Consider the following 27,930-nt stretch of genomic DNA (forward strand, 5'->3'; position numbering starts at 1 on the left):
GGGGTGGTGAGGCCCAGAGCCTCCCATTTATGTCAGAGAAGCCCAAGAGGGCGTCTGGCCAGTGAACTCCCCTGGCCCCCATTGGCGTCCCTCTGGTGAGCGCCCCCTGCCCGGGATCTGCTGGCTGCTCCCACCCGAGACCCCCTGGGCGGCTCACCCCACTGGGCCTCCTGCAGGACATGCGGCCCCCACATGCTGCTACCAGGTAGTCGTGTCCCTGCCGTGTCGCAGCCGGGGACGGTGAGGAGAGCCAGCTTGTCACAGGTGCCCCTGGAATTGGGGGCAGTGATGGCTACTTGGTCTGGGTCCTCCTGCGCCCAGCCACCACTCGAGGGCTTCCCACACTTTCCCTATGTAGTCCTGCCGACGACTCCACGTGCAGGTTCTCCCAATATGTCCGTTTAGCCGAGGGGTTAGCCAGGCCCAGAGAGGCCTAGTGACCTGCCCCGGGCCACAGAGCCTGGGACTGGCACAGCAGGCCTTGCACCCTGGGGTCTGGCTCCTCCCTTCTCACCACCCTGCCCCCCATCAGGTCGGCACTCACGACCTCATGACGGTTACCCCAAAACCACCACAGGCTCAGGCCTAGGCCCGTGAAGCGCCTGCTCCTGGCCCGCCTGGCTTCCCTGTGCTCAGACCCTTGGCTCAGACTGGGCCAGCTGCCTAAGGTCGTGGGGGTTCCCAGGGTCTCCCGTGAGGCTGCATTTAGGGGTCCCGGGCAGGCCTGGGGGGCTCGAGGCACCGCTGAGGAGACACAGCACAGGCATGCGGCCCCCAGCAGGGCCGTGGTCTGGTGTCAGGTGTGCCAGGGCTCCTGTGGGGACGGGGCTCCGGCTCTGGGTCTCAGCAGGGTTCTCGGTCCTGGCCAGGTCTGCACAGAAGCCTGTTCCTGTGGTTCTCCGGGAGCCTCTTCCCGGGACTGCAGCCCCAGTGGTCAGTTGAGCACCACACCTGCCCTGTGCCCCAAACCCCCCCAGCAATGCCCATGTGGGGCAGAGGACAGACAAGAGGTAGAGGGAGACCTGAGGCACTGGAGGACGAGGGAGGGTCACCCAGCCAGTGAAGGCAGGGCGCTGAGCCACCTTCCCAAGGTCACTGCCTCAAGACCCCCATTGGAGGGGGGCAGCACTCCGGGTCCTGCCTGGGGGGCCCTCACAGCCTCCAGAGCGCCGCCAGGGCCCTGCCGTCCAGCCCCGGAGTCGGCCCAGGGCTCTCTGGGGCAGGGACGGGGACGTTTGTTTGCTGATGGCAGAACATAGTCTGAGCGGTCATGACAGAGGCGGAGGCGACAGGAGAGCAGGTGCAGCCCCCAGGGCTGCCTGACGTCCCTCCGCTCATCCTGAGCAGAGCAGGAGCCCCTGACAGGGCCTGGGGGCCTGGGTGCCCTCCTTACCCTCTGTGCCCCCCACTTGACCCTGAGGGGCACGGCCTGTGCAGGGCCCCTCAGGCAGGAGGTGGCTGTGCTGGGACAGGCACTGCCTCCCCGGCCTCCTGAGCCTGCCCACCTCCTTCCTTGGGGAGACCATCCTCACGGCCTGAGCCACTCAGGGAACACGCACGACAGCACCGGGGCTGGCAAGGGAATGGCGTGTGTGGTGCTGAACACTCGGCAGGAACCCGGAGCCTGAACACGCTTGTGCTCTCGCCAGGTCTGCTCTTCCTCCAGGGTTTGAATGGCTCTGTGTTTACTGTCTGTTGGTGTTGGGCCCGTCCTTCCCCGTGGCTGCTCTAACGTGTCACAGACAGCAGGTTTCAGTCCTGGAGTCCTCCCAGTTCTGGAGGCTGGAAGTCCTCCTGAGCAGACATCCAGTTCCCAGTTCCCACCAGGACCGTGCTTCTTCTGGAGGGTCCAGCTGGGACAGTCCCTCTCCTGCCATTTCCACATCTGGACGTGCACGTTCCCAGTGCTCCCTGCTCCTGGCCCCTGCATCCATCGATGTGCAAGCCCAGCACCCCTGCTCTGCTGCACCCTTCCCATCACATAATGAGCAGAAGCTCATGGGGACCTGGAGCTGCAGGTGGACATGGTGTGTGGGGTGTGCAAGGACCACACCAAGGAAGGGCCAGCCCAGGGGCTTTACCCCCTCAGTGTCCCTAAAGGGGTGGCCGCCTTGCTGTGCCAGTAAGTTCGTTTGAATTAGAGGCAGACCCTGTGGTCCTACAAGAACCGTTCCCTGGAAGGGAGTGGGGGTCTGGGAGAGGCCGACACAGTGTCTCTCCTCTCAGGTGTGCTGCCTGGGGAAGATGCAGGCCCTTCCTTACCACTATGTGCATTTCCGGGAGCTAGAGGGGCCAGACATGCTGTCGGATGGCCGGTGTGCCCAGGCCCGCTCCGCCGTGAGTCCTCAGCTGTTCTGGGCCCGGGGCGGGAAGGGGTGGTTTTACTGTGCCCCAGGGCCAGACGTTCCTGTCCCGAAGCATCTGGATTATTCTCTTCGCAAACCAAGGGGTTCACGTTTGCTGCTGCGTGCACAGCCCATCGCCCATCCGAGGTGCCTCCAGCTGCCCCTGTCCTGGGGGCCCAGAGCCTGGCCTCAGGGTTGTGGTCGGGACTCGGTTCTTCAGCACACAGTTGCCAAAAGGCTCTGGGCAAGGCTCGTGTGCTGTGGCTGTCAGGCTTTGCTCTGGCTTCTGAGGCTCCCAGGCCAGGGGGGAGCAGACAAGTTCAAAACCAGAACAGAGGGAGCCCAGCGTCAGAGCCCCTGGGGCTGCCTGGGGGAGGCAGGGCAGGCTCCCGCACCTGAACTGGGTCTTGAAGCGGCAGCCCCACCTGGAGGCCAGCACCCGGGGAGAGGGAGAGTATCAACAAGTCCTACCATGTCAGTCCTGAGGGGTTGTGAGGCTGAACCCTCTTGGCTGAGGGCACCAACGCTTTCGGCTTCCATCTCCGAAGCCTTTTCAGTGACCTCCTGTCTCTCCTCTTCCCGACAGTGTCCATGCTTCAACTTCATCCTAGTGAACCCCCACTGCAGGCCGTGACTCTACTATATGAGATATATTCATACTGCTCCCGCCAGGACAACGCACCTGGTGTCCTCTGGATGCAGACATGGATGCCTCCCACTCCCCACAGCTTGCTCTTCATCAGTTGTGAAGGGCTTGGGTGTGTGGGCTTTGGGCCAAATTTTGCTCTTTGGAAAAAGCCCAAAACATCTTTGAAATATGAATACAACCTCTTTCCCCACTCCCTGGCTGTTACTTAATCTCTTGGGCAAGTTATTTAACCTCCCAATGCTTGTTTCCTCATCGAAAAGATGGGAATAATGATGTTTCCTCTACCAGATGGCCCTGAAGGGGGACAGAAGTCCCCATTTATTGACTGTGTAAATGGCTACATGCCAGAGGCTTAACACACTTTATTGCACACAATTTTTACAGTAACTGCAGGAGGGAAGTTACATGTGCATTCACCCTCAAACTTCCAAATGCCAAACACAGCACTGCCTTCCAGATTCTTGAGACTGCTGTGGGTCTGGATTCTTCCAATTGCAGTTTTAGATATCCATCCAACTTCTAGCTCTACCCGTGGTATTATCTAAGTCTTAATAATGGAAACAGAAGGAGGAAGAAATCTGATGATGAATATTTAATAGTGATAATGAGAAGGAGGAGAAGAAAATGATGTGGCCTGATGTGGCCAGATGTGACCTGTCCCCAAGGAGCCCATGCAAGCCCCAGATGCTCATCTCTTCCTGTCACAGGACTCACGGGCCTTTCCCAGGGTCAATGTCAGACTCTGAGTCTCATCCAGCTCCAGGCTTCATGCACCTCTCCTGTGATCCACCTCTCAGATGGCCTATGCGGGTATGTGATGTCATCTCCGGGGTCGGGTCATGCCCTGGCCAGTGCATTCTAGGTCAAGAACACAGCTGTTTGGTGCTGCCCCTCTCCTTCTTCCTATGTGGACCTACTGCCTTTGCACCTGGAGGATACACTCATGACGTTCCATGGATCTATGCAGCCCTTGTTCTCCTTGCTCCCGTGCCTGTTTAAGGGACCCTTTGCTGTCCTTCCGCGCTCCTCAATAGCCTCAGTTCATTCTGGGCTCTCACCCCCTGACACCATCTGCTCGTCCTCGTCACTCTGCTGTGTGTGCCCTGAGAAGGGTTCTCTTGTCATCCTTGGATCTTTTCAGTGTGAGCCCAGCAAGACAGCCCTCAGAGTCACACAGACATCTCTCAGTACCACTTCGTGGTCTTCCTATTGAAAGGACCTGATTTCAATACCAGACTCTCCAACCTTTCATGAGCCCTAGGTCACAGGATCATGAAATGATGATTTTTGAAACTCTAAAACTGAGCTCCCCAAGTTGACAGGGTATCTGACCATTCTGGTCTTCCCTATCATAGGGGTACTTCTCCCTTAGGGTCCAACCCTCCTGGGCTACAAAGCAGGGTTCTAGCGACCAACCTAGGAAGTGCTGCATTGTGAGGAATGAACCATCATGGACCCCATTTCATTATTACCTATTCCAAGGCTCTGGAGCTGTCCTGCCTCCTTGCCCTCCCCAAAGCCATTTCACTCAGATATGAAATGGCAGGTCTGTGACCTCACAATTCATAGGTATCAGGGAGCTTAACTACCCTTGGAGGGTTGGACTGCAGAAGGTAGAAATGCTGGAAATTACATGGAATGGTTTCTGATTAGGCTAAGTTTGTACCAAGGCTTGAAAAACCTTTTCCCCTTTAGTGAAGGAAGATAAATAGGGAAGTAAAGTCTCACGTAACTGAAATTGTTGGTGCAACTGCAGTCAGGTATGTGGGTTGGTGCTTGCACTGAGCCAGGGATGCAGAGCAAATAAGATTAAGGATGAGAAAATCCTGGAGGAACTGAAAGGAAAACCAGCCCTGAGTCAATCATTCAATAAATGACTTCAGTCATTCAGTAGATGTTCTGTGTGGCCTGAGAGCCTGGTCTGCTCCCACCCAGGCATGGGAGCTGAGCGTAGCTCCAGAAACCCTATCTAGAACACTTGGAAGCTGCATAGCCAACAACACTTGAGCAGAGAGTACAGCAAACAGACCTGATCATCTGCAGAGAACAGCCAGAGGCACCATTTGGTCAGCAAACTTTGGGGAGCAAGTTGACGCTTGATTTAAGACCACAAAGAGTTCTTCTGGCCTGGGAGCCTAGTTCTCATGCTCTGCTTAGTCAGGGAACTAATTCATAGTCCCCAACCCCACCCAACACACTCTGCTGAGTGAGGCTCCAGGCCCCTCCTGACCAGAAAGCCTTACCACGAATATCTGCAAGACTGCTTGGAGCTGCCTCTCCTAGTCTGCCCAGCCAGTTCATTCACTCATTCATAGCCCCACCCACTGCTAAGCCCCAGCCCACCCATAGCTCCTTGCCCACTTAACCAGAAAGCCTAGCTGAACCCTCAGGAAACTGCACAGACCAGCAACACTTGAACAGATGCTCTGGTGTGCACAGTTGGTCATCTGCAAAGGAAAGCTAGGGACACCTTTTGCCCAAGGAACTTCTGGTGTGGGTTGAATTGAGCCAAGAGCACAAATAAAGCCTTAAGGTCTTGTAGCTGGTTCTGTGGCTCTGCCCAGGCAAGGAAATTCATCCACAGCCCTACCTGTTCATATAGCGTTCAGCCTCCCCTTCCATGGAACCTAACTGGGGCACACAGGAGACCACAGAAGCCTCCCCAGCAGCCATGGCGATGGTGACACTTCAGCAGAGAACACAGCCCATGGTTCTCCCCATCTACAGAGCAAGACCCCAGTGACCCTGTCTGGCCATGGAATTCAGTGCATAGTCTTTCCTGCTTCATATCCCCAAACAATGAGCCGTGCTGACCCTAGACCTATTTTTCTGCCACATCAGGGCAGGGAAACTGATTCACAGCCCCACCTACTACAGCATATAGTGTCAGTCCCAATCCTCCAGTGAGCCTGACTAGAGAACCCAGGCAACTGCAGCCCTGTTCCACAGTTTCATGTCGGGAGACAACTAAGCCCATGGTTCTCAGCCACTAGCAGCAACAAACGCCTGACCTCAGAGCTCAGTCAGCGGCCCTGCCCTAAAATAGACTCTGATAACAAGCCTCACCTGTCTAAGGACATGACAGCAGACACATTTAGAAACCTGAACTGCACTGTCTGTTGAAGAACTATCTCTGCTGAAGTGAACCAGTAAAGTCTGGAAAAGGAGATCATTTACTCCAACATGCAGATATCAACATAAAAAATGAAGAATCACAAAAAAAAAATCAGGTAAACATGACATCACCAAAGGAAACAAATATATATATAACTCTAATAACCTATCCTAAAGAAATGGAGAATTATAAGTGTCAGATGAATTCAGGATAATCTTGTTAAAGAAGTAAACTGCAAGAACACAGAGAGGTGACTAAATAAACTTAAGACAACACTGTATGAACAAAATGATAAATTCAACAAAGAAATAAAAAACATCAAAGAAATCCAACAAAAACCCCCCTTGCATTGAAAACTACAATGAAAAAAAAAGAAAACTACAATGACTGAAATGAAAAATTCAATAGGGAGCTTCAAAAGAAGACTCATTCAGTGGTCTAGAAGCCAAGACATTTGAAATTATCCAGTCAGTGGAGCAAAAGTCAAAAAGAACGGAAAAGAGTAAGGAAATCCCATACCTGCACTATGGTAATTCCAGCATGAAAAGAGAAAGAGAAGGGGACAGAAAGTATATTTGAAGCAATAATGGCCACAAGATTCTCAAATCTGGGAAGAGTAGTGTACATCCAGATCCACGAAATACAAAGGACCCTAAACAGGTTAAATCTGAGTAGGGATACACTGAGACACATTATAATTAAATTGTAGAAATCAAAGACAAAGAATTTTGAAAGCAGCTAGAGAAAAGTTACATAGGAGAAAACCTCGTTAAGACTGTTGGCAGATTGGGCACCTCGTGGCTCAGTGGTTGAGCATCTGCTTTCAACTCGGCATGATCCCAGGATCCTGGGATTGAGTCCTGCATCGGGCTCTCTGCGTGGAACCTACTTCTCCCTCTGCCTACGTCTCTGCCTCTCTCTCTGTGTCTCTCATGAATAAATAAAATCTTTTTTTTAAACAACAATAACAACAGAGGTAGCTATACTTAAATGAGACAAAATAGACTTTAAACCAAGAATGGTAAAAAAGAAACAGAGGTCATTATATAACGATTAAGGGATCAGTCCATCAAGAAAATATAACAATTGTAAATATTTAGGCACCCAACTTCGGATCACCTAAGTCTATAAAGCAAAAATTAACAGAACTAAAATGAAAAGTGAACATCAATACAAAAATACTTTGGGGAATTTAATACCCCGCTCCCAATAGTGGATAAATCAAGACAGAATCAATATGGAAACAGTGGATTTGAACACTATAGACCGGACCTAACGGATATATATACAACATTCTATCTGAAAAGAGCAGAATTCAATTCTCAAGAGCCCATGAAACTTTTTCTAGAATAGACCATGTTTTAGGCCACAAAGCAAATTTTAGCAAATGCAAGAAGACTGTAATCATACCAAGTATCTTCTCTCACCACAATGGCAAGAAACTAAAAAATCAATAAAAGGAAGAAAACCAGAAAACTCACAAATACATAGAAATTAAACAATGTCCTGAATAATTTAATAGATCAAAGAAGACCTTAAAAGAGGAATTTAAAAGTGTTGAGATAAGTGAAAATGGAAACACAACAAGCCAAAACTTTTGGGATGCAGCAAAAACAATTCTAGGAAGTTCACAGCAATAAATGCCTACTTTACAAAACAAGAAATATCTCAAATACATGACCTAACTCTGCACTTTAAGGAACTAAAAAGAGAGGAACAAACTGAGCCCAAAGTTAGCAGCAGAAAAAAAATAATAATAAAGATTGGAACAGAAATAAATGAAATAGAAAACAGGAAAACAATAGAAAAATTACCATAACTAGGAGTTGGTTCTTTGAAAAGATAAACTGAAAAACCTATAGCTAGACTAACCAAGGAAAAAAAAGAGGACCAAATAAAAAAAATCATATATGAAAAAGGAAACATTGTAACTGATACCACAGAAGTACAAAGGACCATAAGAGTCCACTATGAATAAATACATACCAACAAACTGTACAACCTAGAAGAAATGGAAAAATTCTTAGAAACATAACCTACCAAGATTAAATCAGAAAAAAAATAGAAAAGCTGAACAGACCAATTACTAATAAGCAGACTGAATCAGTAATCAAATATTTCCCAATGAAGAAAAGCCCAGAACCAGATGGCTTCACTGGTGAGTTTTACTAAATTTTTAAAAAGAATTTAATGCCAAATCTTTCTCCAAATCTCCCCCCCCAAAAAAAAATCAAAGAGGAGAAAATACTCAGAGACTCATTTTATGAGGCCAGCATTACGCTCATACCAAAGCCAGAAAGGATACTACCAAGAAGGAAAACTACAAATCAATATCCTTGATGCAAATATAGATTCAAAATTCTCTTGTTAAAAAAATGTTTATTTATTTATTCATGAGAGACACAGACTGAGAGAGAGAGAGGCAGAGACATAGGCAAAGGGAGAAGCAGGCTCCTTGCAGGGAGCACGATAAGGGACCCGATCCCAGATCCCGGGATCACAACCAGAGCTAACGGCAGGTGCCCAACCACTGAGCCACCCAGGCATCCCTGATTCAAAATTCTCAATAAAATACTAGCAAATCAAATTCAGCAGCACATTAAAAGGATCATTAATCATGATCAAGTGTCATTTATCCACAACATGCAAGAATGGGTTCACCACCCACAAATAAATAAGTGTGATATATCACATTAATAGAATGAAAAAATCATATGACCATCTCAACAGATGAAGAGAAAGCACTTGACAAAATTCAAACTTACTCATTATAAAAATTCTTAACAAATTAGGTAGAGAAGGAACATACTTCAGCGTTATAAAGGCCACATAGGACAAACCCATAGCTATCTACTCACTAGGAAAGGTTGAAATATTTTCCTTTAAGATCAGAAAAGAGAAGAATATCTACTCCCACCACTCCAACTCAACACAGCACTAGAAGTCCTAGCCAGACAGAGCAGTAAGGTAAGGAGGAAAAATGCATCAGAATTGGAAGAGAAGAAGTAAAACTGACTCCATTTGCAGATGAGATGAATTTATATATAGGAAATCCTAATGACTCCACTTAAAACTATTATATCTAGTTTTGAATACAGTAAAGTTGCAGAGTACAAAATTAACATATACAAAATAGTAGCATTTCTATCTGAATGCAAGTATTTAACAACAAATTACCCAAAAATAAATAAAGAAAGCAATCCCCTTACAATAGCATCAAAACAATGAAATACTTAGGAAAATTTAACCAAGGAAATAAAAGATCTCTACATTGAAAACTTAAAGACATTAATGAAAGAAATTGAAGACAAATAAATGGAAAGGAACTATGATCATGGGTTGGAAGAATTAATACTATTGACATATCCATACTACCAAAAGCCATCTATAAATTCAATGCAATCCCTATTAATATTACAATGGCATTTTTACAAGAATATAAAACATAGGGATCCCTGGGTGGCGCAGTGGTTTGGCGCCTGCCTTTGGCCCAGGGCGCGATCCTGGAGACCCGGGATCGAATCCCACGTCGGGCTCCCAGTACATGGAGCCTGCTTCTCCCTCTGCCTATGTCTCTGCCTCTCTCTCTCTCATTCTGTGTGACTATCATAAATAAATAAAAATTTAAAAAAAAACTGAGAAAACCTTTCAAAAAAATATAAAACATAATCTTAAAACTTATACAGAACTACAAAAGACTCCGTAACCAAAACAATCCTGAGAAAGAAGAGCAAAGAGAGAAGCATCACACTTCCTGATTTCAAGGTGTATTATAAAAGCTATAGCGATCAAAACAGTATGGTACTACTATAAAAACAGACACACAGACCAGTGGAACAGAATCAAAAGCCTAGAAATAAACCCATGAATATTCAGGCAGCTAATATTTGACAAGGGAGCTCAGCATACTCAATAGGAAAATGATGATCTCTTCAATAAAAGGTGCTGGGAAAATAGAATTCACATGTAAAAGGATGAAAGTACACCCCTATCTTATCTATCTTATAACCCTCTCAAGAATTAACCCAAAATGGATTAAAAATTTAAATATAAGACTTTAAATCATAAAGTTCCTGGAAGAAAACCTAGGAAAAGTCTTCTTGACATTAGCCTTGCTGATAATTTTTTGCAACAAAAGCAAAAATAAATAAGTTGGAGTATATCACACTCAAAGGCTTCCAAAGAGCAAAAGAAACAATCAACAAAATGAAAAAAACCTACAGAATGGGAAAAAATTTTTGCAAATGTCCGTATGTCTGAAAGAAGCATTTAACCACACATTATCCAAAAAGAAGTAAATAAAGTAATCCCATTTGCAGTAATATCAAAACAAGATACCTCGGAATAAATTTAATATACAGGCAAAAGATCTCTATACTGAAAATTTAAAGATATTAATGAAAGAAATTTAAGAAGACACAAATAAATGGAAATGTATCCCAAGTTCATAGATTGGAAGAATTAATATTGTTAAAATGCCCCCAAATATATAAAGAACACATAACTCAATAGCAAAGAAACAAATACTCTAATTCAAAAAATGAACAAAGGATCTAAACATTTTTCCATATAAAATATATAAATTGCCAACAGGTACATGATAGGTGATGAACATCACTAATCAAAAGGGAAATTCAATCACAATCACAATAATGTTTCACTCATGCCTGTTAGAATAGTTATCATCAAAAAAATAAAAGGTAGGGATCCCTGGGTGGTGCAGCGGTTTGGCGCCTGCCTTTGGCCCAGGGCGCGATCCTGGAGACCCGGGATCGAATCCCACGTCGGGCTCCCGGTGCATGGAGCCTGCTTCTCCCTCTGCCTGTGTCTCTGCCTCTCTCTCTCTCTGTGACTATCATAAATAAATAAATAAATAAAAATTTAAAAAAAAAATAAATAAAAGGTAACAAGTGCTGGTAAAGATGTGGAAAAAGGTGAACACTTATGCACTATTGGTGGGATTGTAAATTTGTAGAGCCAATATAAGTTTCCCCCAAATTTTAAAATAGAACTACTATATGATCCAGCAATCCCAGTTCTGGGAATATATATGTGGAAGAGATATCTGCACCCCCATGTGTATTACTCCATTATTTACAGTAACCATGACATGCAAGCAACCTAGTGGCCACCAAGTGCTGAATGAACGAACTAGTTGTGGCATATGTATAAAATGGAATATTATTCATCCAGAAAAAGGAAATCCTGCCATTTGCAACAACATGAACGAAACCTGAGAGCATTACAGTAAGTGAAATAAATCAGAGAAATACAAATACTGTATGGTCTCACTTATATGTGAAATCTAAAAAAAAAAATTAAAAACATAGAAGAAGAGATCATGTTTGTGGTTACCAGAGGTAGGAATGGGAGGAGGCACTTGTTTATAAAATAAGTAATAGAAGTGTAAGCACAACACTGCTTTACTGTATATTTGAAAGTGTTTAGGACAGTAGATTCTAAGAACTCTCACCACAGGAAAAACTTTGTTTCTTTTTCTTTTTTGTATCTACATTAGATGATGAATGTCAACTACATTTATTGTGGTAACCATTTCAACACTGTATCAAATTATTATGCTGTAGGTATTAAACTTATAAAATGTATGTCGATTACATCTAAATAAAACTGGGAAAAAGAATCTTGGTTAATAAATGCAGAAGAAAAAATAAAATTTGAAATAACTATTTTGCAACTCATTGAAATTATAGATTCAGATATCTATAGTAGTTTTAACCATCAGATAAAATATCAGAGGATTTAATCATGAGTTGAAATGCTAGAGGATTTAACAGTGTAACAGACTCACAAACCTGATCCCATTGACCAATGGGATCTTAGCATCAGTAAAAGTGCAACTATCAACATGTGTCTCCACATGTAATGCAGGAAGAAAAATATCAACAATATCAAAATGAACCAAAAATTCACCAAGCTTCTAGCTTCTAACTACTGGCTTACGGGAAACTTGATGATAGTATAAAAGGTAATGAGATGATTAGGAAACAATTGACCAAATCTGAAATGTGGGAAATTCTACAAAATGCCTGTTTTTTTTTAACATAAATTGGATTAAATAAAAGGCGAAATAATAGTAACAACAACAACGATAATGGATATATATTCTATATCTCTTTCTGTGTTGTGCTTCATACTTTTAAAAAGTTAAGACTAATTTTCACCCTCCTGAGGGTGAAAATCGTCCCTGTTGTGAATGCATACAGTAAGAAAAGACTAAGTTACAGTAGAAATTATAAAGATTAGTACAGACAGAGCAGAAATATAAAAATCAAGTATATTCTGAACAACTTTATACCACTATACATGACACCTAAAATTATTTATGAAAGAAATAGAGGGGTACCTGGGTGGCTCAGTGGTGAAGCATATGCTTTTGGCTCCGGTCATGATCCTGGTCATGATCCCTGCAGGGAGCCTGCTTCTCCCTCTGCCTCTGTCTCTGCCTCTCTCTCTCTGTCTCTCATGAATGAATAAATAAAATCTTTTAAAAATAAATAAATAATAATAAAGAAATAGAAACACTAAAATAGCACATAATGCTGGTCTGCTTTGGTCACTGTAAGTACCACAGGCTGAGTAGCTTTAACAACAGAAATTTATTTTCTCAGTCTACAGGCTGGAAGACTAAGATCAAAGTGCAATCAGGGCTGGCTTCTGATGTGGATTCTCTTCCAGGATTATAGGTGGCCACTTTCTTGGTATGTCCTCACATGGTACCATTCTCTGTGTGTCTGTGAAAAAAAGAGCTCTAAGATTTCTTATGAGGACACCTGTTCTATGGGATTAGAGTCCACATGTAATGATATCAATTAATCTCAGTCACCTTCTTAAAGACCATATCTCCAGTTACAGTCACATTAGCATTAGGACTTCAAAATATAAATGAGGGCAAGGGGCAGAATTCGGTCCACAAAATTCACTATATATTAAATAAATTATATCAGTAGTTTATCAACATCACAAAAAAAAAACAAGCATAGATGATATCACACCAAATATTCAAGGGGTAGATTATTGTGATAATATTCAAAGTCTTTCCAAGAGAAAATAAAGTAAAAACACTCCCAAGTGCATTTTATAAAGCTAGTATTACATAATATCAAAATCAGATCAGAACAGGACAAAAATAGGAAATTATAAGCCAATTTTTCATGGTTGTAGGTAAAAAAAAAAATCTAAACTAATAGTAAACTCAAACCAGCAGTACTTTTAAAAATTACCAAGGCCAGGATAGGTTTTGTCTGTTAAATGTTAAAATTAGTTTCACATGCACTAATGCAATACATCATACTAATAGATTACTGGTGAAAAATATATATTCATCACAAAATATGCAAAAAATATATTAAAAATTCATCACTTATTCAAAATTTGTAACCAACCTAGGAAATACTCTAATCTGATACAGAATTTCTACCAAAAGCCTTCCATCAATATTATTCTTAATAGTGATACATTAGAAGTATTCTTTTTAAAGTCAAGAATGCCTCCATCACAGGTTCCAGTCAACATGTCATTGGAGAACTAGTCAGAGCAATGTTTTTGGTTTCTGGTTTTGGTTTCTATAAAAACCAAAAGATATATATTTCAGAATGAGGGAGCTTAGCAAGTTGTATGAATAATCAATAAATTAATAGAACTATCCACAACACCAATAAAGTTTGAAAGCATTAATTTTTAAATGCCATTTCCAATAACAGAAGAAACAAGATATTTAGGGAAGGCACTTGACAAAAAAGTTAAGATCTTCATAGGGAAATTCATATGGAAGGCACTGGAAAAGGTGTAAATAGAGACATTGCCAGGTTCGTTGATTTTGGTAGTCCAGATGGCAGATTCAAATCCAACCAAGGGTATCTATATATTTAATGTTACTGTGATCATATAGTTTGAGGGACTTTTCATAAAATCAGACAACTAAAACAAATGACAAATGCCAATATGGATTCAAAATTGGACAAATGAGGAACAATGGACATGTTGAAATTATAGCCCATAGCAATTTCAGCTCTTACTGTTATCAAGGGCTGAGGGTGTGATCACTAGAATCAATTTAGGAAAATCATAAGCCTATGATCTACATAAAACGTAAGAGGTCATCAAGAAGAAGGAGGAGGAGTTGAGGGAAAGAAGAAGAAAAGGAGATGAAGAAGAAGGAGGAGGAGGAGGGGGAGGAGGAGATGGTGGAGAAGAAGGAGGAGGAGTTGGAGGAGTTGGAGAAGAAGATAAAGAAAAAGAAGAGAAGGGTGGAGAAGGAGGGGAGAAGAAGAAGGAGGAGGAAGAGGAGAAGGAGGAGTAGGAGGAGAAGGAGAACAAAGAGGAAGAGGAGGAAAAGGAGGAGGAGGAGGATAAGAAGAAGCAGTAGAAGGAGGAGGGGGAGGGGAAGGAGAAGAGAGAAGAAGTTGTAGTCCTTTGGGGGAAGCGAAGAGGATGTGCTACTTCCAAAATTTATATGAAAGAGCAAGTGGGTTTTCTGTGTTTTCCGCGAAGCAGGGACAAGCCCTCCCCATCAGCCTTCTCTGCGAGTCTAATCCACAGAACCTGTGCAGAGAGGAAACGATTCTCTTGTATGTCACCTGTCTGGGTGGCTTGTTACACAGCAGGAGGTAACCGGAATGTCCCCCATTCACAAAGGACTTTGGAATGCTTACACGAACCTTCTAGACCTTCTAGATCCTTCCATGCCCATGAATGACTTCAGTGTTCCCACGGATGACCATTACCATTCTGGAGCTACATAGTTCTTGACCTCCTCATCCACAGGGACGTCCTCATCTAAGCCACCTCAGCGGCCTGCTTCGAGTTATAAACAGGCAGGGTCTCGAGGATTAATGGCCACCTGGGGGGGTTGGGATAAGGGACAAAAGGCGGCCTCGCCTTGCCGCCCGTCCAGACATGCCAGGACTCCCGCCTGGGGCTGTCAGCAGGCAGGACACTGAGCAGAGCTGCAGGTCACAAAGTCACCATGCCAACCCTCCTGCTCATCACACAAGGCCTTCTGCCCCGGGGCGCGGGGAGAGGGCCGCGCAGGTAGTGGGGCCATCGCCCCAGAGCCAGCCGCTTGCCTCTTGCGCCCCGAGGGCAGGTAGCAGGTGGAGTCGAAGGGTGCCTGGGAAGGGCTGGAGGGGCGGAGGCCCCGCGGGAGGGCTGCGCGGAGGCGGCCGCTGCGCGCCTGGGATGGGGAGCTGCGGCCTGGGGGTGCCGGGCCCCGCGCTCCTGCTGCTGCTCGTGCTGCCGCCCCCGCCGCTCAGAGCCAGGAGCCTGCACCCCACGGTCCGGGGCGGCTCGGGCGACCTGCACGGCCCGGCGCAGAGGGACAAGGGCCACCGCCACCACCTGCACACGCACGAGAAGGCGCCGCACCACCGGCGGGGCCCGAGCCACTCGGCTCCCCAGGGCCGCGGCGAGGAGCCGGGGAAGCCCTGCCACAGCGAGTACGACCTGTACTTCATCCTGGACAAGTGAGTGCCCGCCCAGCCCGGGAGGCAGGCTCTGCCCAACCAACGCCAGGCCCGGGGAGCGGAGGGCGCGGCCTCAGCACCCTCAAGGAATCTCTGCAGCCCCCTGTTCCCGGGGCGGGAGAGCCCCGCAAACTGGTTCTCAGGCATTTTCCTTTTGGAAAAGAAAAAAGGCGCCATGGGTTCGTGGGTGGCTCTCAGTGCGTCCTGTGACAAGGCCTGGCCCTGTGCCCCGCGGGCGCCTCGAGGAGATGGAGGCGCTGCCGGCGGAGAGCTGCCCTGGGCGGTTCCACGAGCTGCCTGGATCTCAGCTCCTGCTGTGTGGTCCTCTGCTGTCATGTTACTGCTTACATGAAGGGGCTCAAGGAGACCCCAGCCTCTGGAAAAGGGGAGGTGGGGACAGTCTTGATCAAACCCAAGATAAGACCCTCTGCACGCCCCTTAAGCAGGGAGAGGGGCAGGTGATGGCCAGGAGCTCCTTCTGGGCGGTTATTAGAAACCCGCTGGGTTTGTGTCTGTGTGGTCCTCTGCTGTGGTGCTTTTCCCTGGAGCGGACTCTCTTTGTGCTGGGTGCCAGGGAGATGCCCTGTCGCCTCGGGGGGCTCAGAGCAACACTGCTTAGAAAGTCCTTGGCTTTCCCTCCAAGGCTTTTGCTTCTTTCCTCAACCACCTGGACACCGCGTCTCAGCTTGTGTGTGCTTTGGGACAGCTGGGTCTGACAGGTGTCATCCTGGGGAGCCGGGCTGTGCGCTAGGCACCTTGTGCCCCTCAAAGAAGGGAGGGGGTGGACAGCCATGCTTGGAAAGATCAGGGACGTTGTCCTGGTGCCATTTCTCACTTGTCTGTTGGGTTGGGAATGAACTTTACGGGGTCAGTACTATCCGTGGTGTGACTGTGGGTGTGACTGAAGCGTATTTGGCTTCCAGAGCCCTTCCACTGCACTTCCCTCATCCTCAAAACCGCCCCAGAATGTAGAGTAGGGAAGACCTTTGCATTTGCAATCTCCTGGGAAGGGGATGGGGTCTGGAGGTCGGTTGGAGTAGCCCCAGGGAGGTGGGGGTGACAGGACTCAGGCTTCCCGGGTGCCCCGCTTATAGCCTCCCAGGCTACAATGCCTCGGATTTCTCTTATGCTCCATGGAGGCTGATGACTAGGGAGATGTGTGCCCAGCCACCAGCTTCCAGCAGAGCCCACAGAGCTGGGAGCCCCCCTGTCACTGGAGTAAGTCCCTCCTCACTGTCCTGTGGAGGGACTTCGGAGTTGTTCCGGGCAGGTCTTCCTCAATGATATTTGGCACAGTCCAGGGGGATGTGACTTCTTAGGCATTAGGGTTGGGGGTAAAAAGAGATTTTTGATGACTGATTCAATATCCTTGCTGGTTATGGGTCTGTTCAGGTTTTCTCTTTTTCTTCCTGTTTCAGTTTGGGTAGTTTACGTGTTTCTAGCAATGCATCCATTTCTCCCACACTGCCAGTTTGTTGGCATATGATTGTTCATAATATTCTCTTATAATCGTATTTCTTCAACAAACAGCTCCTGGTTTGGTTGATCTGTTTTTTTTTTTCCTGCTGTTTCTTTGAAAGAATTAACAAGATAGATAAACTCTTAGTCAAACTTCTCAAAAAGAAAAGAGAAAGAACCCAAATAAATAAAAATCATGAATGAAAGCAAAGAGATCACTACCAACATTGAAGAAATACGATTATAAGAGAATATTATGAACAATCATATACCAACAAACTGGCAGTGTGGGAGAAATGGATGCATTGCTAGAAACACGTAAACTACCCAAACTGAAACAGGAAGAAAAAGAGAAAACCTGAACAGACCCATAACCAGCAAGGATATTGAATCAGTCATCAAAAATCTCTTTTTACCCCCAACCCTATCATTGATTTCTGCCCTAATCTTTTTAAAATATATTTTTTATTGGAGTTCCATTTGCGAACATACAGTATAACACCCAGTGCTCATCCCCTCAAGTGCCCCCCTCAGTGCCCGTCACCCCACCTCCCCTTCCACTATCCCTTGTTCGTTTCCCAGAGTTAGTAGTCTCTCATGGTTTGTCACTCTCTCTGATATTATTTATCTTCTCCTGCTGGGTTCAGGCTTTATTTGCTATTCTTTTTTCAGTTTCTACGTGTAAGGTTAGGTCGTGTATTTGAGACTTTTTTGTTTTCTTGAGGAAGGTCTGTATTGCTGTATACTTCCCTCATAGGACCACATTTGCTGCATCCCAAAGGTTTTGAACTCTCATGTTTTCATTTTTATTTGCCCCATGTATTTTTTCAATTCTCCTTTAATTTCCTGGTTGACTCGTTCATTCTCCAGTACAATGTTCTTTAACCTGCATGTATTTGTGGTCCTTCCAATTTTTGTCTTGTGGTTGAATTCAAGTCCTATGACATTGTGCTCTGAAAATATTCAGGAAATAATTCCAAACTTGGTACCGGTTGAGACCTGATTTGTGACCCAGTATGTGATCTCTCCTGGAGAATGTTCCATGTGGACCTGAGAAGAATGTATTCTGTTGCTTTAGGAGAGAATGCTGTCAACATCTCTGTGAAGTCCATCTGGTCCAGTGTGTCATTCAAAGCCCTTGTTTCCTTGTTGATCTGCTCAATCTGTCCATTTCTGTGAGTGGGGTGTTGTAGTCCTCTAGTATTATTGTACTATTACCAATGAGTTTCTTTAATTTTGTTGTTAATTGGTTTATATATTTGGCTGCTCCCAAGTTAGGAGCATAAATATTTACAATTTCTAGATCTTCTTCTTGGATAGACCCCTTTACTATGGTATAGTGTCCTTCATCCCTTATTACAATCTTTGGTTTAAAATCTAGTTTGTGTGACATGAGGATTGCTACCCCGTCTTTCTTTTGATGTCCATGAGCATGATAATAAATGGTTCTCCACCCCCTCACTTTCAATCTGGAGGTGTCTTGGGTCTAAAATAAGTCTCTTGGGGCACCTGGGTGGCTCAGTGGTTGAGTGTCTGCCTTCTGCTCAGGGCATGACCCTGGGGTCCTGGAATCGAGACCTGCATGGGCTCCCCACAGGGAGCCTGCTTCTCCCTCTGCCTGGGTCTCTGCCTCTCTCTGTGTGTCTCTCATGAATAAATAAAATATTAAAAAAATGAGTCTCTTGTAAGCATATTGATGAGTCTTAATTTTTTAATCCATTCTAGTATTGTCTCTTGGAGTATTTAGTCCATTTACCTTCAGATTAATTAGTGAAAGATATTAATTTATTGGATTACCTGTTAAGTCACCGTTCCTGTAGACTGTCTCTGTTCCTTACTGGTCTTTGTTATTTTGGGGCTCTCTCCACCCAAGGGATCCCCTTTAATATTCCTTAACAGGGCTAGTTTAGTGTCCACAGATTCCTTTAGTTTTTGTTTGTCCTAGAAACTCTTTACCTCTTCTATTCTGAATGACAGCCTTCCTGGATACAGTATTCTTGGCTGCATGTTTTTCTCATTTAGCACCTTGAATGTATCACACTGGTCCTTTCTGCCTGCCAGGTGTCTGTGGACAGGTCCACTGCCAGCCTTATGTGTCTGCCCTTGTAGGTTAAGGACCTCTTGTCCCCAGCTGCTTCAGGATTTTCTCTTTATCTTTGAATTTGCAAACTGCACTATTATATGTCAGGGTGTTGACATATTTCTGTTGATTTTGAGGGAAGTTCTCTGTGCCTCCTGGACTTGATTGCCTGTTTCCTCCCCCGGATTATGGAAGTTCTCAGCTATAATTTGTTCAAATAAACCTTCTGCCCCTCTCTCCTCTCCTCATCTTCTGGGATTCCTATTATGCAGATATTTGCCTTCTGGAATTTCCCTTCGTGGGAAGTTTCCCTTCGTGATCTAACAGTATGTTTCTTCTCTCTTCTTTTTAGTTTCCTTACTTTCCATAATTTTATCTTCTGTATCATTGATTCTTCCTTCTGCTTCATTCATTCTCATTTTATAGCCTCCCCTTGGGACTGTATCTTGGTAATAGCATGTTTAATTTTGGCCTGACTAGATTTTAGTTCTTTTATTTCTACAGCAAGGGATTCCATAGTGTCTTCTATGCTTTTTCTTTTTTTTTTTTTTTTTTTTAAATTTTTTTTATTTTATTTATTTATGATAGGCACACAGTGAGAGAGAGAGAGAGAGAGAGGCAGAAACACAGGCAGGGAGGGAGAAGCAGGCTCCATGCACCGGGAGCCCGACGTGGGATTCGATCCTGGGTCTCCAGGATCGCGCCCTGGGCCAAAGGCAGGCGCCAAACCGCTGCGCCACCCAGGGATCCCCTTCTATGCTTTTTCAAGCCCAGCTCATATCTTTAGAATCATTGTATTAAATTCTAGTTCAGACATCTTACTTATGTCTTGATTAAATCCCTGGTAGTGAGTCCTACCCTCCTGTTCTTTCAGGTTTTTGTTGTTGTTATTGTCGTTGTTTTAAAGACACAGAGAGAGAGAGAGAGAGAGAGAGAGAGGCAGAGACACAGGCAGAGGGAGAAGCAGGCATCATACAGAGAGCCTAACATGAGACTCCATCCAGGATCTCCAGGATCATGCCCTGGGCTGCAGGGGATGCTAAACCGCTGCGCCACTGGGGCTGCCCCTGTTCTTTCTTTTGGGGTGAATTTCTCCACTTCGTTTGTCCAGAAAAGAAGAAAGAAGAAAGAAAACAATAACAACAGAAAAAAAAAGACAAAACAAACAAAATGAGATCCTCGGTGTGTCTTTGCTTGTTAAAAGAAACTAGATCCCAAAATAAGAAAGAAAGAATAACATATATAAATATTATATACATATATGTTTATATATACAAAGTAAAATACAATGGAAAGATACAAATATACAAAGAAACTTCAAAATTTCTTTTAAAATTACATAATTTTATAATTATATAAATAATTTTATTTATTATATAAATAATTTTAAAAGATTTTTTAATTGAAAAAATAAGAAAGTAACCAGAAAAAAATAATACTGAAAGACTAAAGAATAAAAATGCCAAGAATGGGACGTCTGGGTGGCTCCATGGTTGAGTGCCTTCGGCTCAGGGTGTGATCCTGGGGTCCTGGGATCGAGTCCCACATCAGGTTCCCCATAGGGAGCCTGCTTCTCCCTCTGGCTGTGTCTCTGCCTCTCTCTCTCTCTGTGTCTCTCTTGAATAAATAAAATCTTTTAAAAATATATCAAGAATGCTGTAGTGTTTTCCTCCAGAGCTGAAGCTTTGCAGGACTCTGTGATCCATAAACTTGGTGCAAGCCAGTTGTTTGGGCGGGTCTTCGGGGGAGGGGCCTGCTGCACTGAGTCTCAAGTGCTCTTGCCTTGGTGAAGATGCACGTCCAGTGCGTGGGCGCTGGGGCTCTGGGTAAGCAGCATTGGACTCCACTGTGACACTGCTTTGCTCCATGAAGGCTTTCAGCACTGAAGGGCCCTGCTCTCTACCCCAGAAGCTGAAAGTCCACTCCTCCCAGTCTTCAGTGAGAAGCAATCACTCTTATCCCCCTGGTTTCTGTCACAACTCTGTATTCACCTGGCCTATGACTGAGCATTTTTATCTCAGGCGTGGGACTGAGTTCAAAACTCCAAAGTTTTTAGACTCCCGCAGCTCAGACTCACGTCGTTCCTCCCTGGGGGAAGGGGGAGGGTATTGCCTCACTTCTGCCTTTTGCAGGACCCTTCCCGGGAGAGTGGCCACACAGCCATGCAGTGGTTTGCAGGCTAAGGGTCACAGAGCAGGAAGCCGGCCCTGAGACTCACTGTCCCTTGCCGGCTTCCCCACGTGGACGCCGGGGACTGTGCTGCACTCAGCCAGCTTATTCTTGTGACCTCAGGGATCCTGAGACCGCACTGTCACACCTGGGATTCTGCCCCAAGTCACCACCTGAGCACCGGAGCCCTCTAAGCCAGGGTGCTTAAGCCTGCTCCCCACTGCAGCCGACTTCTCAAGGTTGTGATTTTGCACTCCGCTGCTTGGAGTGCTTGGTGGTAGCTCGCCCCACTCGCGGTCTTCAGCTGTATTTCCCCGGATTCAGGCCCTTGCACCTCCTACCTTCCAAGAGGTGGTCACTTTGCTACTTATAGACTCGCAGCATTTCTTTTCTCAGATCTCTGATTGATTGATTTATTGGGTTTTCAGAATGGTCAGATAACTATCTGGGTGTATTTGAGGGACCAAACTAGCGCCCACTACCCCTCCACTATCTTTTATTTGTATATTTTCTTTGGAGAAATGCCCTGTTGAAGTCCTTTGCCCGTTTTTGAATTGAGTTGTTTGATTTTTGTGTTGAGTTGTGGAGTTCCTAGTATGCTCTAGATATCAATCCCTTTTCAGATATATGACTTGCCAATGTTCCCTCTCATTCTGTGGGTTTTCTTTTCATTTTTTGGATAGTATCATTTGCACAAAGTCTTTAATTTCAATGTCTGGATTAGCTATTTTTTCTTTTATTGCCTATTTTTCGGTGTGATATCCAAAATACCATTACCAGATCTAACATCATGAAGCTTTTCCTCTGTATTTTCTTCTAAATGTTTAATATTTTTAGCTCTTACATTTAGGTTTTTTATTCATTTGGGTTAATTTTTGTATAGGTGTAAGGCAAGAGCCCAACTACATTATTTCGCGTGTGGACATCCAGTTTTCCTAGCGCCATTTGTTGAAAATAGCGTCCTTTCCCACATTGAATAATCTTGTACATCCTTGTCAAAAATCAGTTGAACATATATATGAGGGTTTATTTGTTCTCTTTATTCTATTTCATTAATCTATGTGTCTGTCCTTGTGCCAGCACTACACTATTTTGATTATTATAGCTTTGTAATAAATCTTTGAAACCAGGAAATATGAGTCCACAAACTTTGTTTTTATCCAAGATTTTTAAAAAAGATTTTTCCTTATTTGGAAATATCCCAGTTGAGGGCAGAGCCTGCAGGGCTCCATCCCAGGACTCTGAGGTCATGACCAAGCCAAACCAAGAGCTGGGCACTTAACCCACCGAGCCACCCAGTAGCCCCAAGACTTTTTTTTTTTAACTATTTGATGTCTCTTAAGATTCCATATGAATATGTGATGTCCTTCCAATGATTTGTGTCTTTTTAAATTGTTCCCAGCATGGATTACGGTTTTCAGTATACTAGTCTTCTGCCTCTTTGGTTAAATTTATTCATAAGTATTTTGTTCTGTTTGATAATTTGTAAATGGATTTGTTTTCATAATTTCCTTTTTGGAATGTTCGTGGTTAGTGTATATCAAAATGTAACTGGTTATTATATGTTAATTTTGCATCCTGCAACCTTGCTGAATCCTTTTCTTAGCCAAACAGTATTTTTGTGTGTGGAATCTATGGTGTTTTTTACATGTAAGATCACATCACCCAAAAACAGAAACCATTTTAGATTTTCCTTTTCAATTTGGATATCTTCATTTCTTTTCCTTATCTAATTGATCTGGCTAGAACTTCCAATATTCCATTGAGTTGAAATGATGAAACTTGGCATTTTGGTATTACTTTTGATCTTAGGGAAAACTTTTAGTCTTTCACCACTGAGATGTTAGCTGTGAGTTTTTTATATATGGCCCCTATTATGTGTATCATAGGCTTTTTTCCTATTCCTAAAAAGAGTGTTTTTATGAAGGAATTATGTTGGATTTTATCAAATGCTTTTTCTATGTCAATTGGAATGAGAGTGTAGTTTGTTTTTTGATCTATTAATTCTATTCTGTTAATTACATTGATTTTTTTTTTTTTTTTTTTTTTTTTTTTTTTTTTGCATTGAACAACCAGGTTTCCCTTGTGGAAATAAACCGTAAATCCTACTTGGTCATGGAATATAAGTCTTTTAACATGCTGCTAAATTCAGTTTGCTAGATTTTTTTGTTGAGGACTTTTGCATCCATGCTCATATGGGATATTGATCTGTACTTGTAGTATTAGTCTGGCTTTGATATTAGAGTAAATGCAGGCATCATAGAATGAAACTGGAGGAGTTTGGGGGGGATTGGTGTTAACTCTTCATTAAATATTTGGTCACCTTAACCTCTGAAAAACCAGCTAGTCCTAGGCTTTTCTCTTTTGGGAGATTTGTGATTACTGATTCAATCTCTTTACTGAGTCTATTCAGGTCAATAGGTCTATTCAGATTTTATGCTTCTTCATGTTTCTGTTTGGGCAGGTTGTGTGTTTCTAGGAATTCATCCATTTGCTCTAGGTTATCTAATATGTTGATATATAATTATTAAGAGTAGTTTATGACTTTATTTCTGGGGTAGCAGTTGCAAGTCTCCTCTTTTCATCCTAATTTACTTCAGCACCTTATTATTTTGTTTCTTCTGCTAACTTTGGGCTTCATCTGTTCTTTTTATCCCCAGTTCCTGGACATGTAAAGTAAAATATTTTGATATTTTGCTAATTCCTTAATATGTGCATTTCTCATTGTACATTTTCCTCTCAGAACTGCTTCTGCAGCATTCTATAGGTTTCGCTGTTTGTTTCCATTTCCATTAGCTTTAAGGGTTCACTTTTCCCCATTTTGTGTTTTTTCATATTCTTATCTTCCTTGACCCATTGGCCATGCAGAAGTATGTTTAATTTCCACATATATGTAGATTTTCCAAGTTTCCTCTTGTTTTTTATTTCATGTCATTGGAAAAGATAGCTGCTATGATTTAAATCTTAAGTTTGCTAGGACTTGTTTTGTGTCCTATCATAGGATCTATCCTGGAGAATAATCTGTGTGGACTTGCAAAGGATGTGCATTCTGCCACAGTTGAATAAAATGTTCTAATATGTCTTTTAAAACCATTTGGCCATAGTGTGGTTCAATTCCAAAGTTTCTTTGTGGATTTTTTGTCTAGATGATCTATCCATTGCTAGAACTGAGGTATTGAAATTGCCTGCTATCATTGTAGTGTTCTCTTTTCTCCCTTCAGATCTGTTAGTATTACTTAACATATTTAGCTGCTCATATGTTGGGTACATATATACTTATGATTTTTGTACACTTTTTACATATTGACCCTTTTATCATTATATAACTTTCTTTGACTCTGTTACCATTTTTGGCTTAAAGTCTATTTTTTCTGATATAACTATACAGTTTGTTTGGTTTCCACTTGCATAGAGTATCTTCAATCCCTTTACATTGAACATACATGTGTCTTTAAAGCTGAATGAGTGCCTGGTAGGCAGCAATTAGCTGGGCCTTGTTTTTTTATCTGAAATTCTAGATTTTTCTTCTGGGATTAAGACCCTGCTTCTAATACCATGCTAGTACTGATGCTGTTTTTTGCTGTTTGAGGTTTACTCATTCTCTATTAAGTTCTTTCAAGAGAATTTAGCTTTCTTAAAGCTGAGCTCCCTTATGTAATTATTCCTGATGCCTTCCATTCTCCCAGTAATTTACATCACTAGGGTGTTTGTCCTCAAGCTTCAAAGACAGAGATTCGTCAAATGTCTGCTGATCTTCTGCATCTCATTTAAGAGAGTGAGACAGTAGAACATGTTTGGAGTTCTGTGTGCTGGAAGCCCACACAGTTGCTGTTGCATACTGCCTCCTTCCTAGGGAACTGTGGTCTCTGTAGAATTTTCCAGTGCCCAGGAGCACTCATGTTGAGCTATATTCTAGAGTCTAAGCCTTTCTTCAAAATAATCACAAATTGGAAACTTCTCTGGAGTTGAAGACCTTTGTTTCCTATCAATCTTCTTTGGAAAATCCTCTTCACTCAGGGGGAAAACAGGAGAGAAAAGTAATGAGGAGAGTAGACAGGGTTGCCATTAATTAAGAAAATTGCCTTTCACTTTAGCATGAAAGCTTCTGAAAGAAAGTCTGCATTGTGTGTTGTCAGAGCCTAGTACTTTCCTACGCGGCAGTTGTCCACCTCAACCAGCGTCATCCTGACCTGCCTAGTGCAATGAGTAGAGCATGGGTTTTGAAGCTAGATATGGGTTGATGGATCTGAACTACTGAAATCATGGCAAATGCCATGACCTGTGAGTCTCACCTGGAAAGTGGGAATACTGCCAGTATCATAGAGTTGTTCTGGAATTGGAAACCATGGATGTAAAGGGCCTGGTATATACATGCTCCATGAATGACAATCCTGACATAATTAGAAACATCTATCTTTAGTTTCCTTACCATCTACTAACAGTTTTAGATGTAGCCTAGGGGAAGCAGAAGAAATGACAGAAAGGAAAAGCCAGGAGCATTTTGTGGAGATGTGGTGCCAAAGGCCTCTGCTTCCCACCCAATCACACACACCTTCAAGGGGAAGACACCTGGGAGACAATGAACAACCAAGAGAGCCTGTCAAATCCAAATTGGCTTTGACAACCAACGCACCCTCCTTCATTTGTCCAACAGCCCCCGCTGAGCATGACCAAACATCCTGGTTTGCCACCAGAAGTCCCTCATTCTTAGAAGTCCCTCAGTCCCAAGTACACAGGTGTCACTAGACAACCTTCCCAGGATTCACACTGATGAAAGTCACCCCTGAGGTCACTGAGGGTGTGTGGCGGGCATCAACCACGTGGGTGAGGAGCTTGCTAACGGGCCTCCCTGAAGCCAGAGAAGGCAGAAACTATTCCTACATGACAGATATAACTCCTCTCTCTGACTCATGTTTCTTCATTTTCAGGTCAGGCAGTGTGGACAACAACTGGATGGACATTTACAACCTTGTGGAAGATTTGGTCAATAAGTTTGAAAAGTATGGCTTCTCTGTGTTAATAGGGTGTTCTCTTCTGCCAGACCCAGTACGGAGCCTGTTTAGACTCGGTGGGCATGGGAGTCCCTCCAGCTGGGAACACAGAGCCCAAAGTGAAGTTCTGAAGCAGGAAAGGCCACATCACAGTGATTCCAAGGGTCTCAGCAGCTTTATGTGGCTTCTGCCTGAGAGTCAGGCCATCTTATAGGGACACAGTAATATGCCCTGAGAACCAAACAGATTAGGAAACAGGCAAACAAGTAGCATGGTAATTAAACAGCTGGTGTCAGGGACAAAAAAAAAAAAAGGCAAAGAATGTATATGATAAGCTTAAGGGAAAAGGAAGACTTTTAATTCAGGATGGCTTCCCAGAAAATGTGGCAATGTTAAGTAGGTTTCCATGGGTGGGAAAGACAGGGGGACAGGAACCATCAAGGAGACTTCTTAGGGAGCGAAGGGTCTGTTTGGCTGCAGAGTAGGGTTACCTCAAGGGAGGGCTAGGAGATGAGGCTGGGCATGTCAGCTTGGAGCTACGGCCATTACAGCTCAAAATGCCAGGCCATGGGGCCTAGATTTCCTGCTATGAGCACTAAGGAGCTACAGATGATTCTTGTTTAAGAGTCTGACATGATCAAGTTGTGCAAGAAGAAAAATCCAACAAAAGTGGGTAAAATGAGTGGGAACAAGAGCCAGAGCAGTAGGGAGCTCAGCTAGGGACCTATGGTACCAATTTAGCCCAGGATAATGAGAGTCAGCAGACCAGAAGACAATAGCCAGGAGCAGGAAAGGAAGGGAATATAGATGAACGGCTGCCAAGAGGGAAAATCATTTCTTTGAAAGAAGAGTTGGGGTGAGGAAGGCAGGCAAGGAAGGAAGGACAGTGAAGTTCCAAAGAATGTTACAGAAGAAAGGCCAGGTGGGAGCTCCTCCTGTGGGCGTGTGTAGATGTTGGTCTGTCTCCTTGTGCATGCAGCTGTCTGTGTGAGCACCTGCGTGGGCATGTGTGTGCACACACATGCACACACAGAAAGAGACAGACAGACATTCACTACTGGGGTGTTGCGAGTATAAGGGTGGATCCAGATGCTCCTCCGGCACACTCTTCCAGAAAAGCCAGATGTCTTACAGGCCTCTGAATCCCTCACTAAAGTTATAGGAAGGTCTGGTGTTTGGAAATTGGCTCCAAAGGAGTAGAGTTAGGGTGGGGACAGGGGAACTGTCATGTGCCCCCTCCCTGATTACTCACTGACATCATGCTGAGCTTGTTACTATGACTTCTCAAAAGCACGTGCTTTCTCCCCAGCCCAAATGTGCGGATTTCCTTCGTCACTTACTCCACAGATGGCCACACGCTCCTGAAACTTACGTCAGATAAGTAAGTGATACTCTGACCCCCAAGGCAGGCCAGTGGGCAAGACTACAAGAAAACGCCAGGGAACTAGTGGGATCCCTGAAACCGCAGTGGGGAGCCCACTGGAGTGCAGGCTGGGCTGGCCTGGGCTCCCCTCACTGTGCACCCTGACCCCCAGCTCTGGCTCGCCAGCCCTCTCTGACCCCTGGCTGTTTTCACATTGGCCAACCAGGGCCACTAGGTCATTTCTGCTCCCTAAGCTCTACCTTTTACCTGTCCTGAGT

At 44.3% G+C, this 27,930-nt stretch overlaps 2 protein-coding genes across 2 annotated transcripts in view; both read left to right on the forward strand.

The window, feature by feature from the left end:
• The window catches only part of LOC129509405 (uncharacterized), a 36,243-nt gene extending 33,185 nt beyond the window's left edge, over positions 1 to 3,058 (forward strand). Inside the window, exons 23-24 of the mRNA XM_055324855.1 lie at positions 2,227 to 2,337; positions 2,932 to 3,058. Of these exons, the coding sequence (XP_055180830.1) occupies positions 2,227 to 2,337; positions 2,932 to 2,979 (159 nt within the window). The 3' untranslated portion in view covers positions 2,980 to 3,058. The remainder of the gene's footprint in view (positions 1 to 2,226; positions 2,338 to 2,931) is intronic.
• A 12,249-nt stretch (positions 3,059 to 15,307) lies between these two features.
• The window catches only part of ANTXRL (ANTXR like), a 31,590-nt gene continuing 18,967 nt past the window's right edge, over positions 15,308 to 27,930 (forward strand). Inside the window, exons 1-3 of the mRNA XM_055324856.1 lie at positions 15,308 to 15,591; positions 26,227 to 26,298; positions 27,599 to 27,670. Of these exons, the coding sequence (XP_055180831.1) occupies positions 15,308 to 15,591; positions 26,227 to 26,298; positions 27,599 to 27,670 (428 nt within the window). The remainder of the gene's footprint in view (positions 15,592 to 26,226; positions 26,299 to 27,598; positions 27,671 to 27,930) is intronic.

This window comes from Nyctereutes procyonoides, unplaced genomic scaffold (genome assembly GCF_905146905.1).
Source record: "Nyctereutes procyonoides isolate TBG_1078 unplaced genomic scaffold, NYPRO_anot_genome, whole genome shotgun sequence".
NCBI classification, from domain to species: Eukaryota; Metazoa; Chordata; class Mammalia; order Carnivora; family Canidae; genus Nyctereutes; species Nyctereutes procyonoides.